Consider the following 20940-nt stretch of genomic DNA (forward strand, 5'->3'; position numbering starts at 1 on the left):
ATCCCAGTGTTTGGAATGGGCCTTGCTTACAGGTAGTGCTCACTATTTGTCCACTTTATGCTCGTGTGCCACAACCCCTATAGGAGTCTAGACCCACAACTGGAGTTTCTCTGTGGACCTAGAAGGCATCTTCGCCAGTCAGTATGAATTCAGGGGGAGGATGGGGTGGGCGAGGGCGAGGTCCCTTCCTCCAGCTGGGACTTGGCAGCTCTTCAAAAATCCCAGAAACCAGGAATAGAATCTTGGCGACAACCAAATCCTGGAATTGAAGCTGAGAATCGTGTCAGTCAGCAAACCCAGATTACAGGCTGGCTTGGAGTCCAGTCTGCTGCCAGAACTGGGGACCCCAGGCAGACTAGGACTGGCTGCTGCTCTCTAAGAGCCCCCAATTTGATTTGGGAGGCTGACTTGAAAAATGGGACTTTGATCTTGGCTATGTTAAAGTCAATAATAGTAATAGCAGCTGAAATTTACTCCTTCATGCCAGGCAGTTCTAAGCATTTTATATGTATTGACTATATTGACTCATCTATCCCTTCCAACTACCTCATATTATCCCCATCTGACCTGCAAAGAAACTGAGGCACAGAGAAGCTAAGCTACTTGCTCAAGGTCATCCAGCAAGGAACAGGCAAAAGACAACCCCAGGTTTGATTCCCTCCAGAACCCATGCTCTGACCATAGGACTTCACTGCTCGGATTCTGAAGTCAGTTGGTCCTGGGTTCGGATTCTGGCTCAGCTCTGGCTTGCTGACTGTGTGACCTTGAGTGACACACTGGCCTCTCTGAGCCCCAGTTTCCAGATCCGTAGAGTGGGAGGAATTGGTCCTTTCATGCCAAATGTCTAGGAGGGTTGTACTCACCCCTTCCTTCCTCTCCATCTTGTTTCAGGTCCAGGATGGGGGCCATGTCTGTCTGGGTCTCAGGCCTCCTGATTCTCCAGATGCTGCTCTTTGTGGCTGGGGAACAGGGTGAGTTGGCTTGTGGGTTGGGAGAGGTTGGGGTCTGGAGAATTGACAAGATGGGGCAGCTTTTTAACTTGAGAGCCTTCTCCTGCTGGTTCTCTGGCTTGGTCTGGAGAATAAAATGAGAATAGATGAAAAAAGTCTTTGAACAGTCAAAAGCGAACAAGACACCTGAGAGGTTATTTTTAGTCATTGCCAGAGGAGGCTAGAGTTTCCCGCCTCTCACTGTTTTGCTGAGATGAGCTGAAGAGAGAGAGAAAAAAAAGAGGGAGAGAGAATAGTATGAAGATTGATTAGTGATGCCTGCCATGGGTGGGACAAGAGAAATAAAGGTCTGTGTGCCTCTCCCTGGCATCTCCCCAGTAGCGGTCAAAAGCCCAGACTTTAGCAATGCCTCCTGATTTGCTCTGTGGCCTTACGCAATTATAATGATGTCTCTGAGCCTCAATTTCCTCAACTCCCCCAAAAGAGGATGAGACATGGCTACCTCTGCAGATGGTTATGAAAATCAAATGAGCTGATTGCTATTTATAAAGTGCCTGTTATATAGAAGGTACTCTCTTCCAATGGCTGCCTATCGCTTAACTTTTGGAGAAACCATGGCTCAGAGCAGAATAGTGACTTTCCCATGGACACACAGTGAGTCAGTGACACTGAGAGTTAAATCCCTGGCCTCCAGGGTCTGGACTTTGAGAGGAGGCAGAACTATGAAGGGATTCGGCCCCATTACCCCTCTTCTGCTCACAGATTGGGTTGCAGGTCACAGATCTGTGTACGACACTGTGATGTTGTGTAGGCAACCTAACCTCTCTGGCCTCAGTCAGAGGGTCCTTGCTTCTCAGCCAGGCCCTCTCTCCACCTTCTCCACCCCAGGCACACAGGACGCCACTGCTGCTGCCACTGCCGAGAAGGGGCTCCACATGCAGAAGGTGGGGTCTGGGTCGGTGCGGGCTGCGCTGGCAGAGCTGGTGGCCCTGCCCTGTCTCTTCACCCTGTGGCCACGGCCAGGTGCAGCCCGAGAAGCTCCTCGGATCAAGTGGACCAAGGTGCGGACTGCATCAGGCCAACGGCAGGACTTGCCCATCCTAGTGGCCAAGGACAATGTGGTTCGAGTGGCCAAGGGCTGGCAGGGACGCGTGTCACTACCTGCCTACCCCCGGCACCGGGTCAACGCCACGTTGCTACTGGGGCCACTGAGGGCCAGCGACTCCGGGCTCTACCGCTGCCAGGTGGTGAGGGGCATCGAGGATGAGCAGGACCTGGTGCCCCTGGAAGTGACGGGTCAGTTGGGGGAAGGGGAGGGGCCGAGGCTGGGATGGGGAAGCCCATCCACTGAATGTCACCTTAGAAATTACTCCCTGGGGAATTCCCTGGTGGTCCAGTGGTTAGGACTCTGCAGTTTTACTGCCGAGGGCCCAGGTTGGATCCCTGGTCAAGGAGCTAAGATCCCACAAGCAAAAAAATAAAATAAAATAAAGAAAAGAAAAGAAAAAAAAAGAAATCACTCCCTGAACAGTGATTTGCTTTCAGTTCTTCTGATGAAGTCAGGAACAAAGTCTCCATGGGTATACCTCTCTCTTTAACATCTCCCTCTTTCTCTTTTAGCTAAGAGAGAGCAGCCTCTGGCTCAGTCTCTTATGGACCACAGCATTTCATAGGATTTCATAACCTTGTTTTAAGTCCATTTCATGGTTACCTACTTTCACATAAGGCAAAGGATATTGGCTTTCTATTTAAAATAGGAATACAAATTTCCTTTTAAAATAAATATATGTTTTTAAAAAGTGAAGTTCTTTTTAAAAAGTGGATTGAAAATATAGATTAAGTAAATAAGTCATCAATGTAACCAATTCCTATATTAAATTGTTTCTGTTGAAATAGTCAGTGTAGTTTCTGTTTTCCTAACCAATCAAGATGAACAAGGCCAAAAAACAATTTTTTTTAAATTATTAAACAAAGTCCTAGGACAGGGCATGGCACACAGAAGATGATCAATTGATATTTGACGAATGAATCAATGAAAGGATTTGTGGGGTTTTTTGGCTGCGTTTTGGGTCTTCATTGCTGCGCGTGGGCTCTCTCTAGTTGCAGCGAGCGGGGGTTACTCTTAGTTGCAGTGTGCAGGCTTCTCATTGCAGTGGCCTCTCTTGTTGCAGAGCATGGGCTCCAGTAGTTGTGCCCGTGGGCTCAGTAGTTGTGGCTCGCAGGCTCCAGAGCACAGGCTCAGTAGTTGTGGCACACAGGCTTGGTTGCTCCAACGCATGTGGGATCTTCCTGCACCAGGGCTTGAACCCGTGTCCCCTCCATTGGCAGGCGTATTCTTAACCACTGCACCACCAGGGAAGCCCAACGAATGGATTGTTGTGTGGAGAATATCCTGTGGACTCCTACTGGGAAGTCAATTTCCCTTAACCTATGTTGGCCATGAGCAAAGTCCCTGCACCCTCTGTTCTGGAGCACAGTCTTTGCCCAGCCAACAGTGTCTCACTGCATATTTTATGGGGTCAACCAATCATCCCCTTTCCAAGGCATTGTTCTCAAAACTGATAAACCTCAAAGAAAACTGATAAGTCGTGAAAGAAGAGAATTCCACCTCTGGGTTTGGTTAGTTCGTTCATTCAGCCAAACATTTATTGAGTAGCTACCACATGCCAGCCTGGTGCTGGAGACACAGCCATGAGTGAGACACAGCTGCTGCCTTCTGGGAGCTCTCAGTTTGATAAAATGGAGCAAAATGTTTAATACCTTTGTTTTGCTCAGCCATTTCTCTCATCCCTAAATCAGAATTTGAGTCACAGTGAGCTTATTGATGCTTCATGTCCTGGCTTACATGTCACCTCCTCCAGGAAGCCTTCGGTGACTCCATTTCTAAGCTGAGCAAGAACCACATTTGGCGGCTTCCCTGGTGGCGCAGTGGTTAAGAATCTGCCTGCCAATGCAGGGGACACGGGTTTGAGCCCTGGTCTGGGAAGATCCCACATGCCACGGAGCAACTAAGCCTGTGTGCTACAATTACTGAGCCTGTGCTCTAGACCCCACGTGCCACAACTACTGAAGCCTGCGCACCTAGAGCCCATGCTCCACAACAACAGAAGCCACTGCAATGAGAAGCCCGTGCACCGCAACGAAGAGTAGCCCCTGCTCGCCACGGCTAGAGAAAGCCCGCGTACAGCAACGAAGACCCAATGCAGCCATAAATAAATAAATAAAAATTTTTTAAAAAACCCACCACATTTGATCACCCATTGCTGCCTTTGCTTCCCCTCTGTATGCATGTACTTAATTCCTAAGAGGCAGAATCTCTCACTCTTCTCCATGCCTCCTGTCACCTCCAGAGCCTAACCTTAGGCATGAAGAGTGCTATCTTTGGAGTCAGATCTTTCTGGATATAACTTCTGGCTCTCCCTTACACAGGTTATGTGGCCTTAGACCTGTCCCTCAACCTTTCTGAGCCTTAGTTTGCTCCTCTGGAAATGGGGATAATCATAGGGTTGTTGTAAGATTTCAATGAGATAATGCTTATAAATGCTTTTTACATAGCAAATATTTAACAAATTCTAGCCCTTTATGGCCATTGCTATCATTTCCTCGTCTGTAAAATGGGGGCATATCTGTCTCACCCCCCATCATCACCCTAGCACTATGCCTGTTGCTGAGTGAACAGACATGGTACAGGGCAGTGTAGGGCAGCAGGTCTGTTATTATCAGACTGGGGGGGGGCGCTATTCTGCAAGAGCGAGGTCTGTTCTTGAAGATTACAGCATAAATCATCCTGGATATTTCCCCATAGGTGTTGTGTTCCACTACCGAGCAGCCCAGGATCGCTACTCGCTGACCTTCGCTGAGGCCCAGGAGGCCTGCCGTCTCAACTCAGCCACCATTGCAGCTCCGCGGCACCTGCAGGCTGCCTTCGAGGATGGCTTTGACAACTGTGATGCCGGGTGGCTCTCTGACCGCACTGTTCGGTGAGGGGGTACACAGGGTAGGGAGATGGAGAGCTAGCCCCTGGAGAAAGATGGTCCTTGGGGGCCCCAGGAGCACACATCTGAGAGGGACCCCCACCTTGTCTTGTCAGGTATCCTATCACCCAGTCCCGTCCTGGTTGCTATGGTGACCGTAGCAGCCTTCCAGGGGTGAGGAACTATGGGAGGCGAGACCCACGGGAACTCTACGATGTGTATTGCTTTGCCCGTGAGCTGGGGGGTAAGTCTGGGGCTGGCAGAACACCCCCTTCCCTGAGCCCCATTACCCTCCCTAACCCCCATCCTTCCCTAAGTCCTTCCTAGCTCTCCTAAGTTTCATCCCTCTCTAAACCTGCAGCCAAGATCTGAGCCCACCGGTTCCCTGAGCCTTCCTCCACTCCTTGAGCCCCTCTCCTCTGTGCCCCTTCCCTCTCTCTGAGCCTCTTCCCTCTCTGAAGCCTTGTCCCCTTCTCTGAGTCTCTCCCCCTTCCTGCCCCCCCTCTTCCTACTTCCCTCCTCACTGAGCCCCCCCTCATCAAGGCCCTCCCTCTCTCTGAAGCTCAACTCGTTAAGGGGCCTGAGTTACCTCACTTGAAAAGGAAAGTGAAGCCCCCTCTTAGCACTGCATGAGAGGTAACGACAGTGATGTTCTGGCGATGGGGGCACGCAGCTGCGGCTGCTGCAACCCAGATCTAGCCAGATCAGGGCTATTTGGGGTGGGACCCCCTTCCCGGGCTCCGTGGGAGGGTTCTTGGGGCCCCTCTGACCTTCTCCCGCGCCTTCCCGCAGGCGAGGTCTTCTACGTAGGTCTGGCCCGCCGCCTGACACTGGCCGGTGCGCGTGCCCAGTGCCGCCGCCAGGGCGCTGTGCTGGCCTCGGTAGGACAGCTGCACCTGGCCTGGCATGAGGGCCTGGACCAGTGCGACCCGGGCTGGCTGGCCGACGGCAGCGTGCGCTATCCTATCCAGACGCCGCGCCGGCGCTGCGGGGGCCCAGTCCCGGGCGTGCGCACCGTCTATAGCTTCGCCAACCGCACCCGCTTCCCGTCGCCGGGAGAGCGCTACGACGCCTACTGCTTCCGAGGTGAGGCCACGCCCTTTGAGTGTGCGTCCCCGGGTGGCCACGCCCCAAGGGCATGCACCTTGATACCGGCCGCGCCCCCGGGAGTTTGGCTTTCTAGTAGAGGTGGAGACCAGGCAGGGGAGAGGCACAAGAAAACTTGCTGCGCGGTGAGCCGCGCCCCCAGGGAAAGGTCGTACCTCTGAGACAAGCTTTCCGTAGGAGCCCCGCCTTAGAGAAGGACGAGCCCCAGAGAAGACCAAGCTCTGGGGGGAAGTCCTGTTTAGTGGGTGGGCTATGTCTCCTGGGATCTCTGAGAGACACGCCGCTGGATGGAGCAGTTCTCACCTGGAGCCTTGCCCATGAGCACCCACTGGGGAGGAAGTGATGCCTCAACTAGCCATGATCCCTGAGCAAGGCCACACCCCCAGGGATGGGACCAGGGATGGCCTTCACCCTTGGGGTGGGACCACACCCTCAGAAGCTGCAAACCTCAAGTCCAAGGAGCTGAGTCATGTGTAAGCTGGGGGGGGGAAAGAATCTCTTCCTAGAAAGGCCATGCCCATTAGGCGCTTTCTTTTCCATGGGAGGAGCCACGGCCCAGGTCTGACCTGCCCCCCTGAGAGCTGGCCACTGCTCAGCTTCACCCACCAGCCAAGCTGTCTCTTGACCCTTTACTGTGACCAGTTGATTCTGACCTTGACAGTGGACCCCAGCCTGAACAGTGAGGATGATAACTTTGTGCCTCTGTCTCTCAGTCAGGGGGGATCCCAGAAACAACCCAGAGAGACAGAGGGGCTCAGAGAGACAGAGGTACATAGAAGATCTCTGCTGTAGCATGCTGGAATGTGGGTAGACTTCAGGCAGAACTTCCCAGCCAGCCCCTGGGCCTAACACAGCCTCTTCTGCTTTCTCCCACAGCTCATCACCCTACATCACAACATGGAAACCCAGAGACCCCGTCGTCTGGGGATGAGGGGGAGATTCTGTCAGCAGAAGGGCCCCCCGCCCAAGAACTGGAGCCCAGCCTGGAGGAGGAGGAGGTAGTCACCCCAGACTTCCAGGAGCCTCTGGTGTCCAGTGGGGAAGAAGAGCCTCTGATCTTGGCAGAGAAGCAGGAGTCTCGAGAGACCCCCAGTCCTGCCACTGGGGGCCTCACACTAGCCTCAAGGCCTGCTCTGGAGGCTGAGGAGGTGTGGCTGAGCACGGTGTCCCCCGCCCCCAGCAACGTGGAGGCAGGCACTGCGGTGGGCAGGCACACAGAGGCAACCCCAGCCAGCCCCATGCCCAGGAGGAGGGGGCGCTTTAAAGGGTTGAACGGGCGCCACTTCCAGCAACAGGAACCCCAGCGAGGGCTGAAGGGCGTGCTCCAGGCCAGCGTCAAGCCCCCCACCCCAGAGGTTGCTGGGAATTACGTGGAGCCTCCCCTGGCCACAGGAGCCACTGACGCCTTGGGGAGTGGCCGGAGCCAAAGCCCCTGGGCTGTGCTGACCAATGAGGTGGATGTGCCTGGAGCTGGTGAGTGGGGTCCAAGGGGGAGATGGGACCTGCCTGGGGATGCAAGGGGGACAGGGGAGGAGGCTCCGAATCACAGTTGGGTCCCCTGGCCTCACCAAGCCTCAGAAGACCCCTCTTCCTCAGGCCTGGAGCCAAGGAGACAATCAGCAGAAGAAGCTGCTGAGAGATAATTATAATTACTGTTGATATTGTTTCAGGTTCCCCTGGTGGCAGGAGCCCCCCAGAGCCCTGGCTGTGGCCCCCAACCATGGTCCCACCTATCACCCTTGGCCTGGAACTAGAGGAAGCCAAGGGCCCCAGTGTGAGGCCAGCCACCCCCGACCTGCCCTGGTCCTCCTCGGAGGCCACTGCCTTGGCTCCCAACCCCTTAAAGGGCCCCAGCACTGCCCGCTGGGAGGCTTCTCCCACAGTCATTTCTCCAGACCTCCCTGTCATGGCCATGCTTCGTGGCCCCAAACTGTGGCTCCTGTCACACCCTACGCCCCTCCCCACCGATGCCAGTGAGGTAAAGGGGTATAGTGAAGCCATGGCCGCTGCCCCACCCCCCCCTGCCTCAGAGATCGAGGCCAGCCCCCAGGATCCCATCCATCCAGAAGTATATTCCCTGCCCTCCTCCTCGGGCCTGATGGGACAAGGTGGAGAGGCCACATCCCTGGCACTCAGCAGCCATGGAGAAGGAAGTCCTACGGCTCCTTTGCAGGCAGCTACAGACACACAAGCTGGAGCCGGTCCTAACTCCTTCAGAGCAGACTTCGGAAAAACTGGGGGGACCAGCCCTACTGGGCTCAGCTTTGCTGAGCCCCCCAGATCCAACCCACAGGCTTCTGTGGATGGGAATGTGGTGGCAGCCGTCACTCCCACTGAGACTGCCACTGAGCCCATGGTAGCCAGAGGCGTCTTGGGGTCTGAGTCTGCGGTCTTCAACACAGCAGAGACCCCCACTTCCAGCTTGCAGGCCAACATGGATGAGGCACAGGGCATGTGGCTGTCACTGCACAGTGAAGGGCTAGACCCCCATTCCCCATCTGTGCCCTTGGGGGTCCCTAGGGTCTCCTTGATGCTCAAGGTCACCCCGCGTTTGGAGCCTTCGGCTGCTACAGATGGAGGAGCCACAGTGGCTCCCATGAATTCCATGGTCACACTAGACACCAGTGGTGCTGGTGGGAATTGGGAACCTGGATCCCACGTGGTTGAGGGAGCTGAAAGCCCCACCTTGAACCCTCAAATGGCTGTGGATACAAGTGTGGTGATGTCCCTCATGTCCCTGGACCTGGGGGACAAGGTTGGGGTCCTGGCCATGTCCACAATGGCCTCCTCAAACTCCCAACCCCATCCAGAGCCGGAGGGCCAGATGGTGACCCAGGGCACCCTGAGAGGCTTGGAGCCTCCACATGAGGGCAGCCCCTCAGGGGAGCCCGCTCTTCCTCCTTGGACACCGACAGCAGCCAGCAAGGACAAGCCCATTTCAGTTTCCTCGGGGGAGCCTATAGTGCCGTGGGACTCCCCCAGCACCCTGCTGCCTGCCTCCCTGGGCCCAGAGGAGTTTGAGCTGGAGGTCCTGGCGGGGAGCCCAGGTGTGGAGAGCTTCTGGGCGGAGGCAGCAAGTGGAGAGGAGCCAGCCCTGCCAGGAACCCCTGCAAATGGGAGTGCAGAGGAGGGTGAGTTGGAAGCTCGTGGTCTCATCCAGGTCACTGTGTTTGTGCTCAGGAACCAGGGGCTGGGGTAGGCCAGAGCTGGGAGGAAGGATTGTTCTTGGGTGCCTGGGAAGGTTTCTAGCAGGGGATGATGTTGAAGGCGGGAGCTCATTAGGCAGAGTTGAATTACAGAAAGCGTATTCCTGGCAGAGGCACTAGCCTGGGCAAAGGCCAGGAGGTGAAGCTGCATTTGATGTGTTTTGTGCACAGCGAGTAATGAGGCAATGATGAGGTGTGGGGCGGAGTTTGGTTTTGGGGATGAGTACAATCAGCAAATCATGTTCATGACCGCTCTCAGCTGACAGTGTTGTGTGATGCTGGGGTCCTGCCTTCAGCGATGCCTCAGTCTGAGGAAGACAGAGCTGGTTACAGGCAACCCCCCTGGGGTGGGGCCGGAGGGAGGAGGCCTTCCTGGACAAGTGTTGAATCGCAGCTGGAATTCAGTGGTGCAAAACGTGGGGGGCCTCAAGCCACAGATAAAGTGGGTGCTGGGAAGGGGTGGGAGTGGTGGGCATCACCCCCATTTAATAGACAGCAAACTGAGGCTCAGGGAGGTATGTCGCTACCAGCTAGTCAGTGGTCAAACCTCAACTGGCACCCAAATCCACATGTGCCTTGGTTGCTCTATGCCCAGCGGAGTCCAGAGAAAGCCATCACCCTGTTCTCCTGGGGCCAGGTCTGCCCGTTATGGGCAGCCTGCAAATTCCAGCCCTTTAGTTTTTAGGTCCTGCCATATTGAGCTATTCTTTCGGTCAAGTGAGCGTTAAAAAAAACAAAAACAAAAACAAAGAAGAAGAAGAAGCTAATTAAAAGGCACACTTTTTCCGAGTTGCAAAACACTCTTATTAACACGATTGGTTTTACAATCAATCAATAACACTTGCTCCTTTTTTTGAAGGCAAAGTGTCGTGGTGATGGAAACAGCGGATGCAGGGTTTTATCACCCACCCTGTCATCTCTGGGTTGTGTCTGGGGCTGCATCTTCTTTTCTTAGATGCCCAGGAGGCAGGTGGACCCTGGGAAGGGGCACTTGCATCAATAAAGGCTTATGCTTATTGGTGACTGCCTTTGTGCTTGGGTTGGTCTGAGCACTTTACTGGAATCATCTTGGTTAATCTTTTTAATATCCTTGAGGAACAAGTTCTAGTACGATCCTAACTTTACAGATGGGGATACTGAGGCACAGGGAAGTCAAGTGACTTGTGCAGAGTCATGCAGCTGGGGAGTGTCAAGGATAAGTTTGAATCCAGGCTGTCTGACAACAGTCTCTGTCTCAATCACTGGGCTCTAAGATGCTTATTTCATTGACATAAAACAAAATAAAACGCCCTGAGGTCTTGGGGGGGGGGTAAGCTTGCCCAAGGCCAAAGGAACTAGAGAAGGAATGGTCAGGTGGGAGGGAAACCACGAAGAAGTGTGCTAAGGAAAGTGTGTTGAGAGGAGCCCCCAGGGCCACGGCTGGATCTGTCTTGGACTTTGTTGGTTTTTCGGCTCCAGACTCAAGCCATGGGCAGCCGGGGTGGAGGGAGGCAGCCAGTGCTGGGGGAGACCTGGGCGCCTACTCACCTACTGCTTGCAGCAGAAATGCTAATGAAGCCAAAAATAAATGCAGCACCAGCAAGCGACTGAGTCACCGCCAGTCCGTGGGCAGGTGTCAGCAGCTTGGGGCACCTGGTGGGGCTTACACGTCCTGGCGCCTGGCAGCCCCACGCATGTGCCCGCACGTGCCAGGGTGGCACCAGGCACAGAAATAGCCACAGGCCTCTCTGGCCATCCGTGGTGGTACACGCCACTGCCCCAGGGACCGGCTTCAGTCACTGCGGGCAGGCCAGCAGCTACCTTTATGCAGTTAGCAAGCAACAATTGAGTGCTTGCTGTATTCCAGGCACCATGTTGAGACCGAGTCCCTTGTCCTCTGGCAGCTGACATTCTAGAACAATGCTCTAGAACTTTCCCAGTGATGGAAATGTTCTCGAGCTACGCAGTCTAATACAATAGCTACGAGCCACTGGTGGCTACTGGGCCCTTGAAATGTGGCTAGTGTGACTGAGGAACTGCGTTTTAACTTTTATTCCATTTTAATTAATTTAAACTTAAATAGCTGTGCGTGGCTGCCATGTGGAACATCACCGCTCTGGGGGGAGGCATGGATAAGAAATGATGGTCCTAATAAATTATATTGGAGGTTAGAAAGTAATAAAGACAAAAGAGAAAAGTAAAGCAAGGGATGAGGGATGCCAGTGGGTGGGTTTTGGCTTTGGAAGGGGGGTTAGGATGAATTTGAGCAAGCCTGAAGGAGGTGAGAGTGGAGCCAGGCAGAGATCTGGGGGAAAAGCAGTTCAGGCAGGTGGAATAACCTGTACAAAGGCCCTGAGGCAGGACCGTGTTTGGTGTGTAGGAGGAACAGCAGGGTCAGTGTGGCTGGAGCGGAGTAAGTGAAGGAGGGAGAGGAAGATCAGGCAGGGAGATATTGGGGAAGATTGCACCGGGCCCTGTGGGCTGAGGTAAGGATTTTGGCTTTTCCTATGAGGGCAATGGGGAGCCATGGAGGATTCTAGGCAGAGGAGGGACATGACCTGACTCAGGTTTACATGGGCTCCCTCTGGCAGCTATGGGGAGAACAACCTGTTAAGGGTGAAGGCGGAGTCCAGAAGATCAGGGAGGAGGTGACTGCTTGTCATCGTCTCAGTTTCTTGTGGGCCTCCAGACCAGGACAAAACAGAAACAAATTCTAGGTTATAGGGCCTGGAGAGAGGGCCTTAAACGGCTTCCAGATCCCCGTAGGCCAGTTTTGGCTCTTGTACTGTCCTGCTGAGTGGCCTTGAGCTAGACCCTGCCCTCCTCTGGGTCTCATTTCTGGTATCTTGCAGTGGAAGACTTGACACTGTCCTGACAAGGGATAGGGGTCATCTGGGGTATATGGGGGTTCTTGCTCTGCACCTCCAAGACTCCAGGGTGGTCCAGAGACCACTCACCAAGGCCTCTGAGGCCCTGAGATGGGGAGGGGTGACCCTCCTGCCTCCAGAGAAACCCAGCTGAGGGATGAGAGAGGTGGACAGGGCCTCACATTCAACTCCCCCTGGATGCCCTGTCCATGTTAAGCAATGTTGAGACCCCTCAAGAGGCCCCAGGCTGATATACAGAGAGCCAGTCATGGCATTATGGTCAGGACTGGGAGAGCAGGATGAGCTACTTTTTTTTTTTTTTTTTTTTTTTTTTGCGGTACTTGGGCCTCTCACTGTTGTGGCTTCTCCCGTTGCGGAGCACAGGCTCCCGACGCGCAGGCTCAGCGACCATGGCTCACGGGCCCAGTCGCTCCACAGCATGTGGGATCTTCCTGGACCGGGGCACGAACCCATGTCCCCTGCATCGGCAGGCGTACTCTCAACCACTGCGCCACCACGGAAGCCCAGGATGAGCTATTTTTATTTTCATTTTGTAAATGAGGCAACTGAAATTCACAGAAGTAATTTGCCCAGGGTTCCCTAGTGAGTGGCAGAGGCAGGAATTGAACCAGCCTCTCTGACTGCACAGCCTATGGTTATTACTGCTATAATCCACCACTTCTCCACACTGTAACCACTGAGGTTGCATCAGAAGAGGTTGAGCCACAAGGACGAAGGAAGTGATGGCTCCCACTGGTCCCAGTGCCGTTCATACCCCATCTAGAACCTATGTCCACGTCTTTGCTCCAAAGTATGAGAAGCACAATGACCAGTTGGGTATTTCTAGAAAAATGGGGATAAGTCAAGGAGGGCACTTAAACCATGTTCTATGAGAAGACTTCCTAAGAGAAGCTGCAGGGATCCCATTCTAGTTCAGTCCAAGGAAGGACTTTGCCATAGCCAGGGCATCCCACAGGTGCTTTGGCCAGTTCCTGGAAGGAGTAAGCTCATCACAGGGACATGTGAGAGGAAGTTGGCAATCAATTATTGGGAAGTTATAGAGGGGACTCCACAGAGAGGGGTGGAACGAGAGGGCCTTTAGGGGTCTGAGGTCTGGATTCCCTGGGAGGCAGACTTGGTGGTCTGACTCCTTCCTGTACTCCTGTCCATCCTGCAGTTCCCTCGGATCCCTGTGAGAACAACCCTTGCCTGCATGGGGGCACGTGTAAAGCCAATGGCACCATGTATGGCTGTAGCTGTGACCAGGGCTTTGCTGGAGAGAACTGTGAGATCGGTGAGTACGCCAGACTCAGGATCTGAACACAGACTTGTCTGACTCAGAGCCCTGGGGTCTATCCCAGCAGCCATCCCCATGAGGATCAGGGATCACAAAATGCTGGCTTCAGATGCTCCCTTCCCCTCCCTCACTCCTTGGTTCCAGTAAATCAGCCTCAGCAACAACCATCTGAGGTTTTATCCTCAGGGCTGAGGCTCTGGTGTGCTGCCTCCCATTACTACCAGGCAGGGGTGGGGAAGGGGAAGATAAAAGGATGGTGAGGCTCATACTCCCACCAGCAAAGGGCCCCAGGGGATCGCCTACCCTCTCCTGGGTAGGCAGGGGTATAGGCACCACCACCAGAACTGTTGGAAGCTAGCTCCAAAGCCCAACACAAGACATATGAAAAAATTATGAAATTATAACAATAATTATAAATGATATAATTTCTTGAGCTCTTCCATTGACTCTACTCACAACCACTGCTGTGGAGGTGCTATTGTTATCACCACTTTGCAAAAAAAAGAAACTGAGTCTCAGAGAGGGCAAGTGACTTGCCTGGCATCGTACATGCTTCAGGCACTATCTACACAGGGATTGGGAGAAGAGGTGCTCAACTGATTGCTCCCTGTACCTACAAACAACTTCGTGATTCTGTGCAAATCCTTTTAAGTGCTCCACATTCTGAAGACCCTTCAGCTTCGACATCCTATGTGTCTGTTTACCAGACCCACCTTCACTGTTCTGGAGTCAGGGGGAACGTCCTGCACACTCTGGCTTTCAGCCAGCCCAGTGGCATCTCCTCTCATTGATGCTAATTCACATCAGTTGTGTGAGGTTCCACCCCCTTGACCTCCAGAGTCATTGGGCCATCAGTGCAGACCATCGCTGTTGTACTCAGGTCTGGGATAGATGGTAGGGTCATGAACGCATCTTCTGCCTGGTTCTCCGTGGGGACTGGGAGCCACAGGGAAGCTGACCTCTGACTCAGCCCCACCTTCCCCTCCAGATATAGATGACTGCATCTCCAGCCCCTGTGAGAATGGAGGCACCTGCATCGACGAGGTCAACGCCTTTGTCTGCCTTTGCCTCCCCAGCTATGGGGGCAGCCTCTGTGAGAAAGGTGAGTCTCTGCCGAGACCCCAGAAACAGTACCAGGAACAGGGTTGGGTGCTGGACCACAAGCTTCCCACACATGGAGCTCCAGGTCTTTGCCTCTGGTTCCATGGCCGTGAGTCAGACAGGCAGGAGGCGAATAATTTTCTTGAGATAAAATTCACATAACGTAGAATTAACCTTTTTAGAGTGAACAATTCAGTGGCATTCAGTACAGTCACAGTGTTGTGCAACAACCACCTCTGTCTAGTTCCAGAACATTTCCATCAGCCCCAAAGGAAATCCTGTCCCCATGAGCCATCACTCCCCATTCCTCCCCTCCAGCCCCTGGCAACCACTCATCTACTTTCTGTCTCTATGGATTTGCCTGTTTTATATGTTTCATATAAATGTAGTCATACGCTCTGTGTCTTTTTCTGTCTGGCTTCTTTCACTCAGCATGATGTTTTTCAGGGTTCATCCACATTGTAGGACGTGTCAGTGCTTCATTCCTTTTTATGGCTGAATCGTATTCCATTGAACGGTCCACATTTTGTTTATCCGTTCATCACTTGATGGACCTTCGGGTTGTTTCCCCCTTGTGGCTAATGTGAATAGTGCGGCTATGAATGTTCATGTACACGTTTTTGTTTCAATACCTGTTTTGCATTCTTTTTGATGTTTCCCCCATTCTTTTTGGTGTACCCAGGAGTAGAATGGCTGGGTCATATGGTAATTCCGTGTTTAACTTTTTGAGGAGCTGCCAGACTGTTTTCCACAGGGGCTACACCATTTTACATTCCCCCCAGCAATGCAAGATGGTTCCAATTTCTCCATATCCTTGCCAGCGCTTATTATTTTCCTTTAAAAAAAAATTATAGCCATCCTAGTGGGTATGAGGTGGTATCCCATTGTGATTCTGATTTGTTTTTCCTAATGATTCACGTTGTTGAGCATCTTTTCATGTGCTTGTAGGCCATTTGTATATCTTTTTGGGAGAAATGTCTATTTGAGTTTTTTCCCAGGAGGGAAATTTTAGGCCTTCCTGAGACCATTTCCTGAGGTCCCAGGATGCGGCCAGATCAGAGAATGAGACATGAGAGTTGGGATAAGAGGGAATGTGTGTAATGGTCTTCCAGTTGAATCTCTTCCTGCAACAGAGAAAAGAAGTGAATATGGGAGGAGGGAGGTGAAAAGGTGGGGGGACAGAGTGGGGGCTGGGGGATGGGCCCAGGGAGAGGGTTGATTTAGCCCCACAGTGACCTTGGATTGGGCCCTCTATCTGGTGGGCTGGTGTGCTCACGGCTGGCAAGGCAGGCCTCGGCTTGAGGCCAGCCCCCTTCATGCTCCCTTTCCACCTCCCAGACACAGAGGGCTGTGACCATGGCTGGCACAAGTTTCAGGGCCACTGCTACCGCTACTTCGCCCATCGGCGGGCATGGGAGGATGCCGAGAGGGACTGCCGCCGTCGAGCCGGCCACCTGACCAGCATCCACTCACCCGAAGAACACGGCTTCATTAACAGTAGGGACTCTGGGGTGGGCAGGGGTGGCCTTTACAGTCCCTTTGTCAGGGGATCCCCCCAGGGTCCTGAAGACGCTACCTTTCTGAAGCTATGTTCATTAATGCAAGCCCTGACCACTTATTAATTCAAGTGTCTATTCACTTGTCAGTTCATTCATTCACTTCATTCATTCTCTGACTATTTACTGAGCACCTGCTATGTGCCAGGCACTGTTCCAGGCACAGAGACACACATTGTCCTGTCCTTAGGGAGTGACGTTCTTGAAGAGCATATAGTCAAACAAGTAAATATCTAATTAAATAAGTCTATCCTAAAATTTAGCTGGTTCTCAGAGCACTGATGACAGTTAAAACAGGGCCAGGGGACAGAGGGTGATGGAGAAGCATCTGTGGTGCGGGGGATGAAATGAGGGAGGAGCAGAGATTTAGAGAAAGAGGGGTGTCCCATAAATTAAATCCAGCATTTATTGATTTACTCATTATTCCTTCTACCCTTTTTCATCCATTTATTTATTCACATTTTCCCCATCCCATCCCCTGTTAATTCTTTAATTTGTTCATTCCCTGGTTCACTGGCTTTTTTCCTCTATGTAATCAAACACACATGCATCCAGCTGCTTCCTCCTCAGTGACTGATTGGCTCATTTAGATTCACCTGCCTGCCCTGTCAGCCTTGCTCGCTGGCTCTCTTAGCCCGTGCTCTCTCATTTCTGCAAAGATCTGACTTGTTTTTATCGTTTTCTCTGGCCTTTTGTTTAAGCCACAAATTGTGACAAGGCCAGGAGCCTAATTCCAGCCCTTTCCATGCCCCAACCCCACTCCCCAAGTATGAGGCCAGCCAGAGCCTCATCCTGCTAGGAAATGGGGGGACGTGGCCTCCAGCCCATGCCCCCCAGGCTGGCAGAGGGGCTGGGGTCCTCCCCTCCAGCTCAAACCCAAAACTGGGGGAGGGGCTCTGGGTACCCCCCCTCCATTCTCATCTTCATCCACTTCCCCTTCCAGCCCACCTTCAGGCTGGGGAGGGGGCTGAGTCTCCCCTCCCACACCCCCCACCTGGCCTCCAGCCAGCAACCTAGGCTGGGGGAGGTGCAAGTACCCAGCCCTCACGACACCCCACACCCCACAGGTTTTGGGCGTGAAAACACGTGGATCGGCCTAAACGACAGGATCGTGGAGAGGGATTTCCAGTGGACGGACAACACGGGGCTGGTGAGTGGTGGCAGCCTGAGGGCCTGGGTCCCTGCAGTCAGACTGTTGACTTGGGCCCTGCCTAGAATGGAGAGTTCTGGGTAAGCTACAATGACCCGGCCCCCTGGCTTCACTTTAGTAAACCTTATATTATATCTTTTTCACCACAATTAGAAAAGAAATCCACCTCCTCTCCTCTGCCATGAGAACTGGCCCCGGCCCACTCTCTGACTACACTTGAACTGGATCAAGCAGCCCCGGCCCTCCTGGCCTCTGTTCTGTTCCTCAGACAGGACAAGCTCAGTCCTGCCTCAGGGCCTTTGCATTAGCTATTCCCTCTGCTTAGAACTCTGTTCCCTGCCTGCGTTGTTCTTATCCTTGAGTCTTCCTTCAGCTCTCCTGTTGCCTCCTCAGGGAAGCTCTCCTGGACCTCCAGTCTGAGGTCACCTTTTGTTCAACTATTTATCTAACAATGAGTGACCCATGTGGAAAACAGACTGTCAGGGAGTGAGCCGGGGCAGGAGGACCAGGGAAGAGGGCACCACAGCCTCGCAGCTAGAGGAGGGTTGACTTGGACTGTAGTGGCAGCCACCCTCAGGGCAGGCAGAACAGTGCTCATTGTAGAGATGGAAGCACTGAGTCCCTAAGAGTTTGAGTGGTCTGGCCAGGGGAATCCCACAGTACCAGTGCCAGAGCCTGGGACAGGCTGCATGTCCCCTGAGCACCCCCTGCTCCCCATTCTTACAGCAATATGAGAACTGGAGGGAGAACCAGCCCGACAATTTCTTCGCGGGTGGGGAGGACTGTGTGGTGATGGTGTCACATGAGAGTGGGCACTGGAATGATGTCCCCTGCAACTACAACCTCCCCTATGTCTGTAAGAAGGGCACAGGTATGCTGCTACTCTCCCTCCCACCCCTTCTCCCCCAACCTTCCCTCCTGCCTGTCACTGGCTCGTTGTTTTATTTAAGTTTGTAAATGTAGGAGTCAGTCCAGCCCAGTTTTCACTCTTTAGAACTATGTGAGGGTACCCATTTTTCCCCCACCCTTGCCAACTCTGTGTTACCAAACTTTTTGTTCTTTGTTCATCTAAGTCCTGAAAAACAGTGTCTCATTGTTATCATAGTTTGCACGTCTTCGAGGATGAGAATAACCAGCTCTTCATATGTTGATAAGCTGTTTATACGTATTTGATTTCCTGTGACCTACCAGTTCATTTCCTTTGCCTAATTTTCTATCGGTTCATTGGTCTTATTGATTTGTAAGAGCTCTTTACATATTAAGGAAACATATATATGTATAGGTATATTCTCAAGTCCACCTTTCTTATACTTTTCTTCATTCTTGCTTCTGTTTCTTTGCCAATTTTCATATCCTTTTTGCCATTCATTTGCTCAGATTATTCTTGCCTCCCATCTCCTTCATTCCCATCATGCACAAGAATTAGGGGGTGGGAGGTCACAGCTGGATAAAGGTGGGACCAGCTGAGGGTTCATCTCAACAAGAGATGAAACCAGTTCAGCCCCAGTCCCATCCACTTCTTTAACTGGAGGTTCCTCTGTCCTCAGTGCTGTGTGGTCCCCCTCCAGCAGTGGAGAACGCCTTGCCCATCGGTGCCCGCAAGGCCAAGTATAATGTCCACGCCACTGTACGCTACCAGTGCGACGAAGGATTTGCCCAGCACCACGTGGCCATCATCCGATGCCGGAGCAATGGCAAATGGGACCGGCCCCAAATCGTCTGCACCAAACGTAAGTGGCTTCCGCCAGACACCCCAACAAAAGTTTCCAGCTACTGGTAGTCTCCAATTAAGCATCTCATGACTACACACATTGATCTGGTTGAATGTCTGCCTGATAATATGGCCTGGCAGATAAGTGAGAACTTACTAGCTTGCCTGGTGTTCCCTCCATTTCCCCCTCCCCCGAGGAAGCCTGTTCCAGCAGGCCACCCACCTCTCATCAGCTTTTGCCACGTCCCTGTCGTCCCTCACTTCCCCGCAGCCAGACGATCCCATCGGATGCGGCGACACCATCACCACCACCAACACCACCACCAGCATCACCACCACAAATCGCGCAAGGAGCGCAGAAAACACAAGAAACACCCAGCAGAGGACTGGGAGAAGGAAGAAGGGAATTTCTGCTGAAGAACCAGGCAAAAGAAAGCACAATCCCCTTCCCACACCTCCCCTGGAGCCTTCACCTGGGGAGGCAGAGCCCAGAGAGAAACAAGAGGGTCCGGAAGCCCCTGAGTCCCAAACCGCATCCCCCCATACATAACCATTTGTAAAAAGCTCCTCTCTCCTTTTTCTTACATATACAAGGTCCTCCTGGCAGGTGTAGCCATGTGTCTGAAAAGTCAGCTCTAGTCAGGCTGAACTCTGGGAGCATCTCTCAGTGGAGGGAAGCACAATCGGCAAAGATTATTCTTTGCACTGGTTTAGTCTTTTGTTGGCAAGGCTGACTGCCAGTTGTGGAAATAAGCCTGTGATAAGGGTGCAAGAATGTGTGTTTGGATTCGCACTAAGGAATTGCTTTTACCACCAGAGATTCAGATTTAGTAAACTGTCGGATGTCCTAAATGCAGGCTGAAGCCTATAGTGAAGGTCACTGACTTTGGGAGTAGAAACTTACATGGACACACACGGCTTGAACTTGATGACAGCTCTTCCTTCACCTTGGACTTCAGCCTACGTCAGTCCTTAGTCTTGGTGGATGAACTGAGTGTGGAATTCCTATGTATTGAATTTTCGGAATGTTTTTAGAACAACATCCCTCTGTGCCCTCAGAGTTAGGGGTCAGAATAGTCAGAGGAATTTGTGGGCAATGAGGGGAAGCTGTGTTGCTTGCCCTCCCAGGTCTAGTCCAGTGCTGAGATTTGGTGGTTCTGCATGTGTGGTGAATTTTATACACACACACACACACACGCACACACACACGCACACACACACACACACACGCACACACACACAGATGAGAGGATGTTTAGGGCTCAACGAACCCAGATTTCTTCCCCCTCCATCTCTCAGGGAGACAAAAGAACCTCCTTCCTGGGCCAAGGAGGTGCCAAGTTTTCTAGCTCGTTGCCCATATCCATCCCTCAAGCAGACATTGGTAGTGCCCCTGCCATGGGTCCCACCCCTACCCCTACTCTATTCCTGTCTCCTCCATTCATCGCCTGGTGGACTAGAAATGCTTAAAACTTGAAGTAGTGACATCTACCTGCGGTCACGTAGAGAGCTGTGCAGAGTTAAAACTGAAACACACACACACACACACACACATTTTTCTCTTAGTTTTTAAATTTTTTAAGCAGTAAAGAACTCACCTTGCCTTCCTCCCCAGAATCTGAAACCTGTAAAAACTTTCCCCAAGCCAGAAGTCGGGATTCAGCTTCCTGATCTCTGGCAGGAAAGATCCACAGCTTTTCCTCCATGTCCTTTGTCCACTCTCAACCTCTCTAGTCTGGGTAACATCTGTGGACTAGTGTTAAAAACCACAGTGGAGAATGGCCCTCTGCAGGAAAGAAAAATAAGCAAATATACAGTCCATCTAAGGGTTCAGTAGAGAAAGAAATGTGTTGGCTGAGCCTATATCCCTCCTGGGAAGTACTAATCATAATTGACAACTATGGAGTAGGTACCATGCTAAGGACTTACACACACTGCCTCCGTGAATCTTCTCAACAGCCCAGTGACTTAGGAACCATTACTTTCCCATTTTACACAAGACAAAACTGAGGCTCAGATAAGAGAAAGGCACTGGCTTGCAA

General features: G+C 52.4%; 1 protein-coding gene across 1 annotated transcript; it reads left to right on the forward strand.

The window, feature by feature from the left end:
* Positions 1 to 688: 688 nt before the first annotated feature.
* On the forward strand, positions 689 to 19402 carry NCAN (neurocan). The gene is made up of 14 exons (XM_022558322.3): positions 689 to 971; positions 1839 to 2246; positions 4756 to 4930; positions 5041 to 5168; positions 5717 to 6010; positions 6908 to 7504; positions 7702 to 9162; positions 13261 to 13377; positions 14369 to 14482; positions 15820 to 15978; positions 17105 to 17187; positions 17914 to 18058; positions 18735 to 18917; positions 19170 to 19402. The coding sequence occupies exons 1-14, from the start codon at positions 899 to 901 to the stop codon at positions 19313 to 19315; spliced, it is 4083 nt and encodes a 1360-aa protein (XP_022414030.1). The 5' UTR covers positions 689 to 898; the 3' UTR covers positions 19316 to 19402.
* The last annotated feature ends 1538 nt before the right edge of the window (positions 19403 to 20940 follow it).

This window comes from Delphinapterus leucas, unplaced genomic scaffold, assembly GCF_059928025.1.
Source record: "Delphinapterus leucas isolate spDelLeu-1000000601 "Yukka" unplaced genomic scaffold, BTC_Dleu_Yukka2 spDelLeu_asBTCV2_sq25, whole genome shotgun sequence".
NCBI lineage: Eukaryota > Metazoa > Chordata > Mammalia > Artiodactyla > Monodontidae > Delphinapterus > Delphinapterus leucas.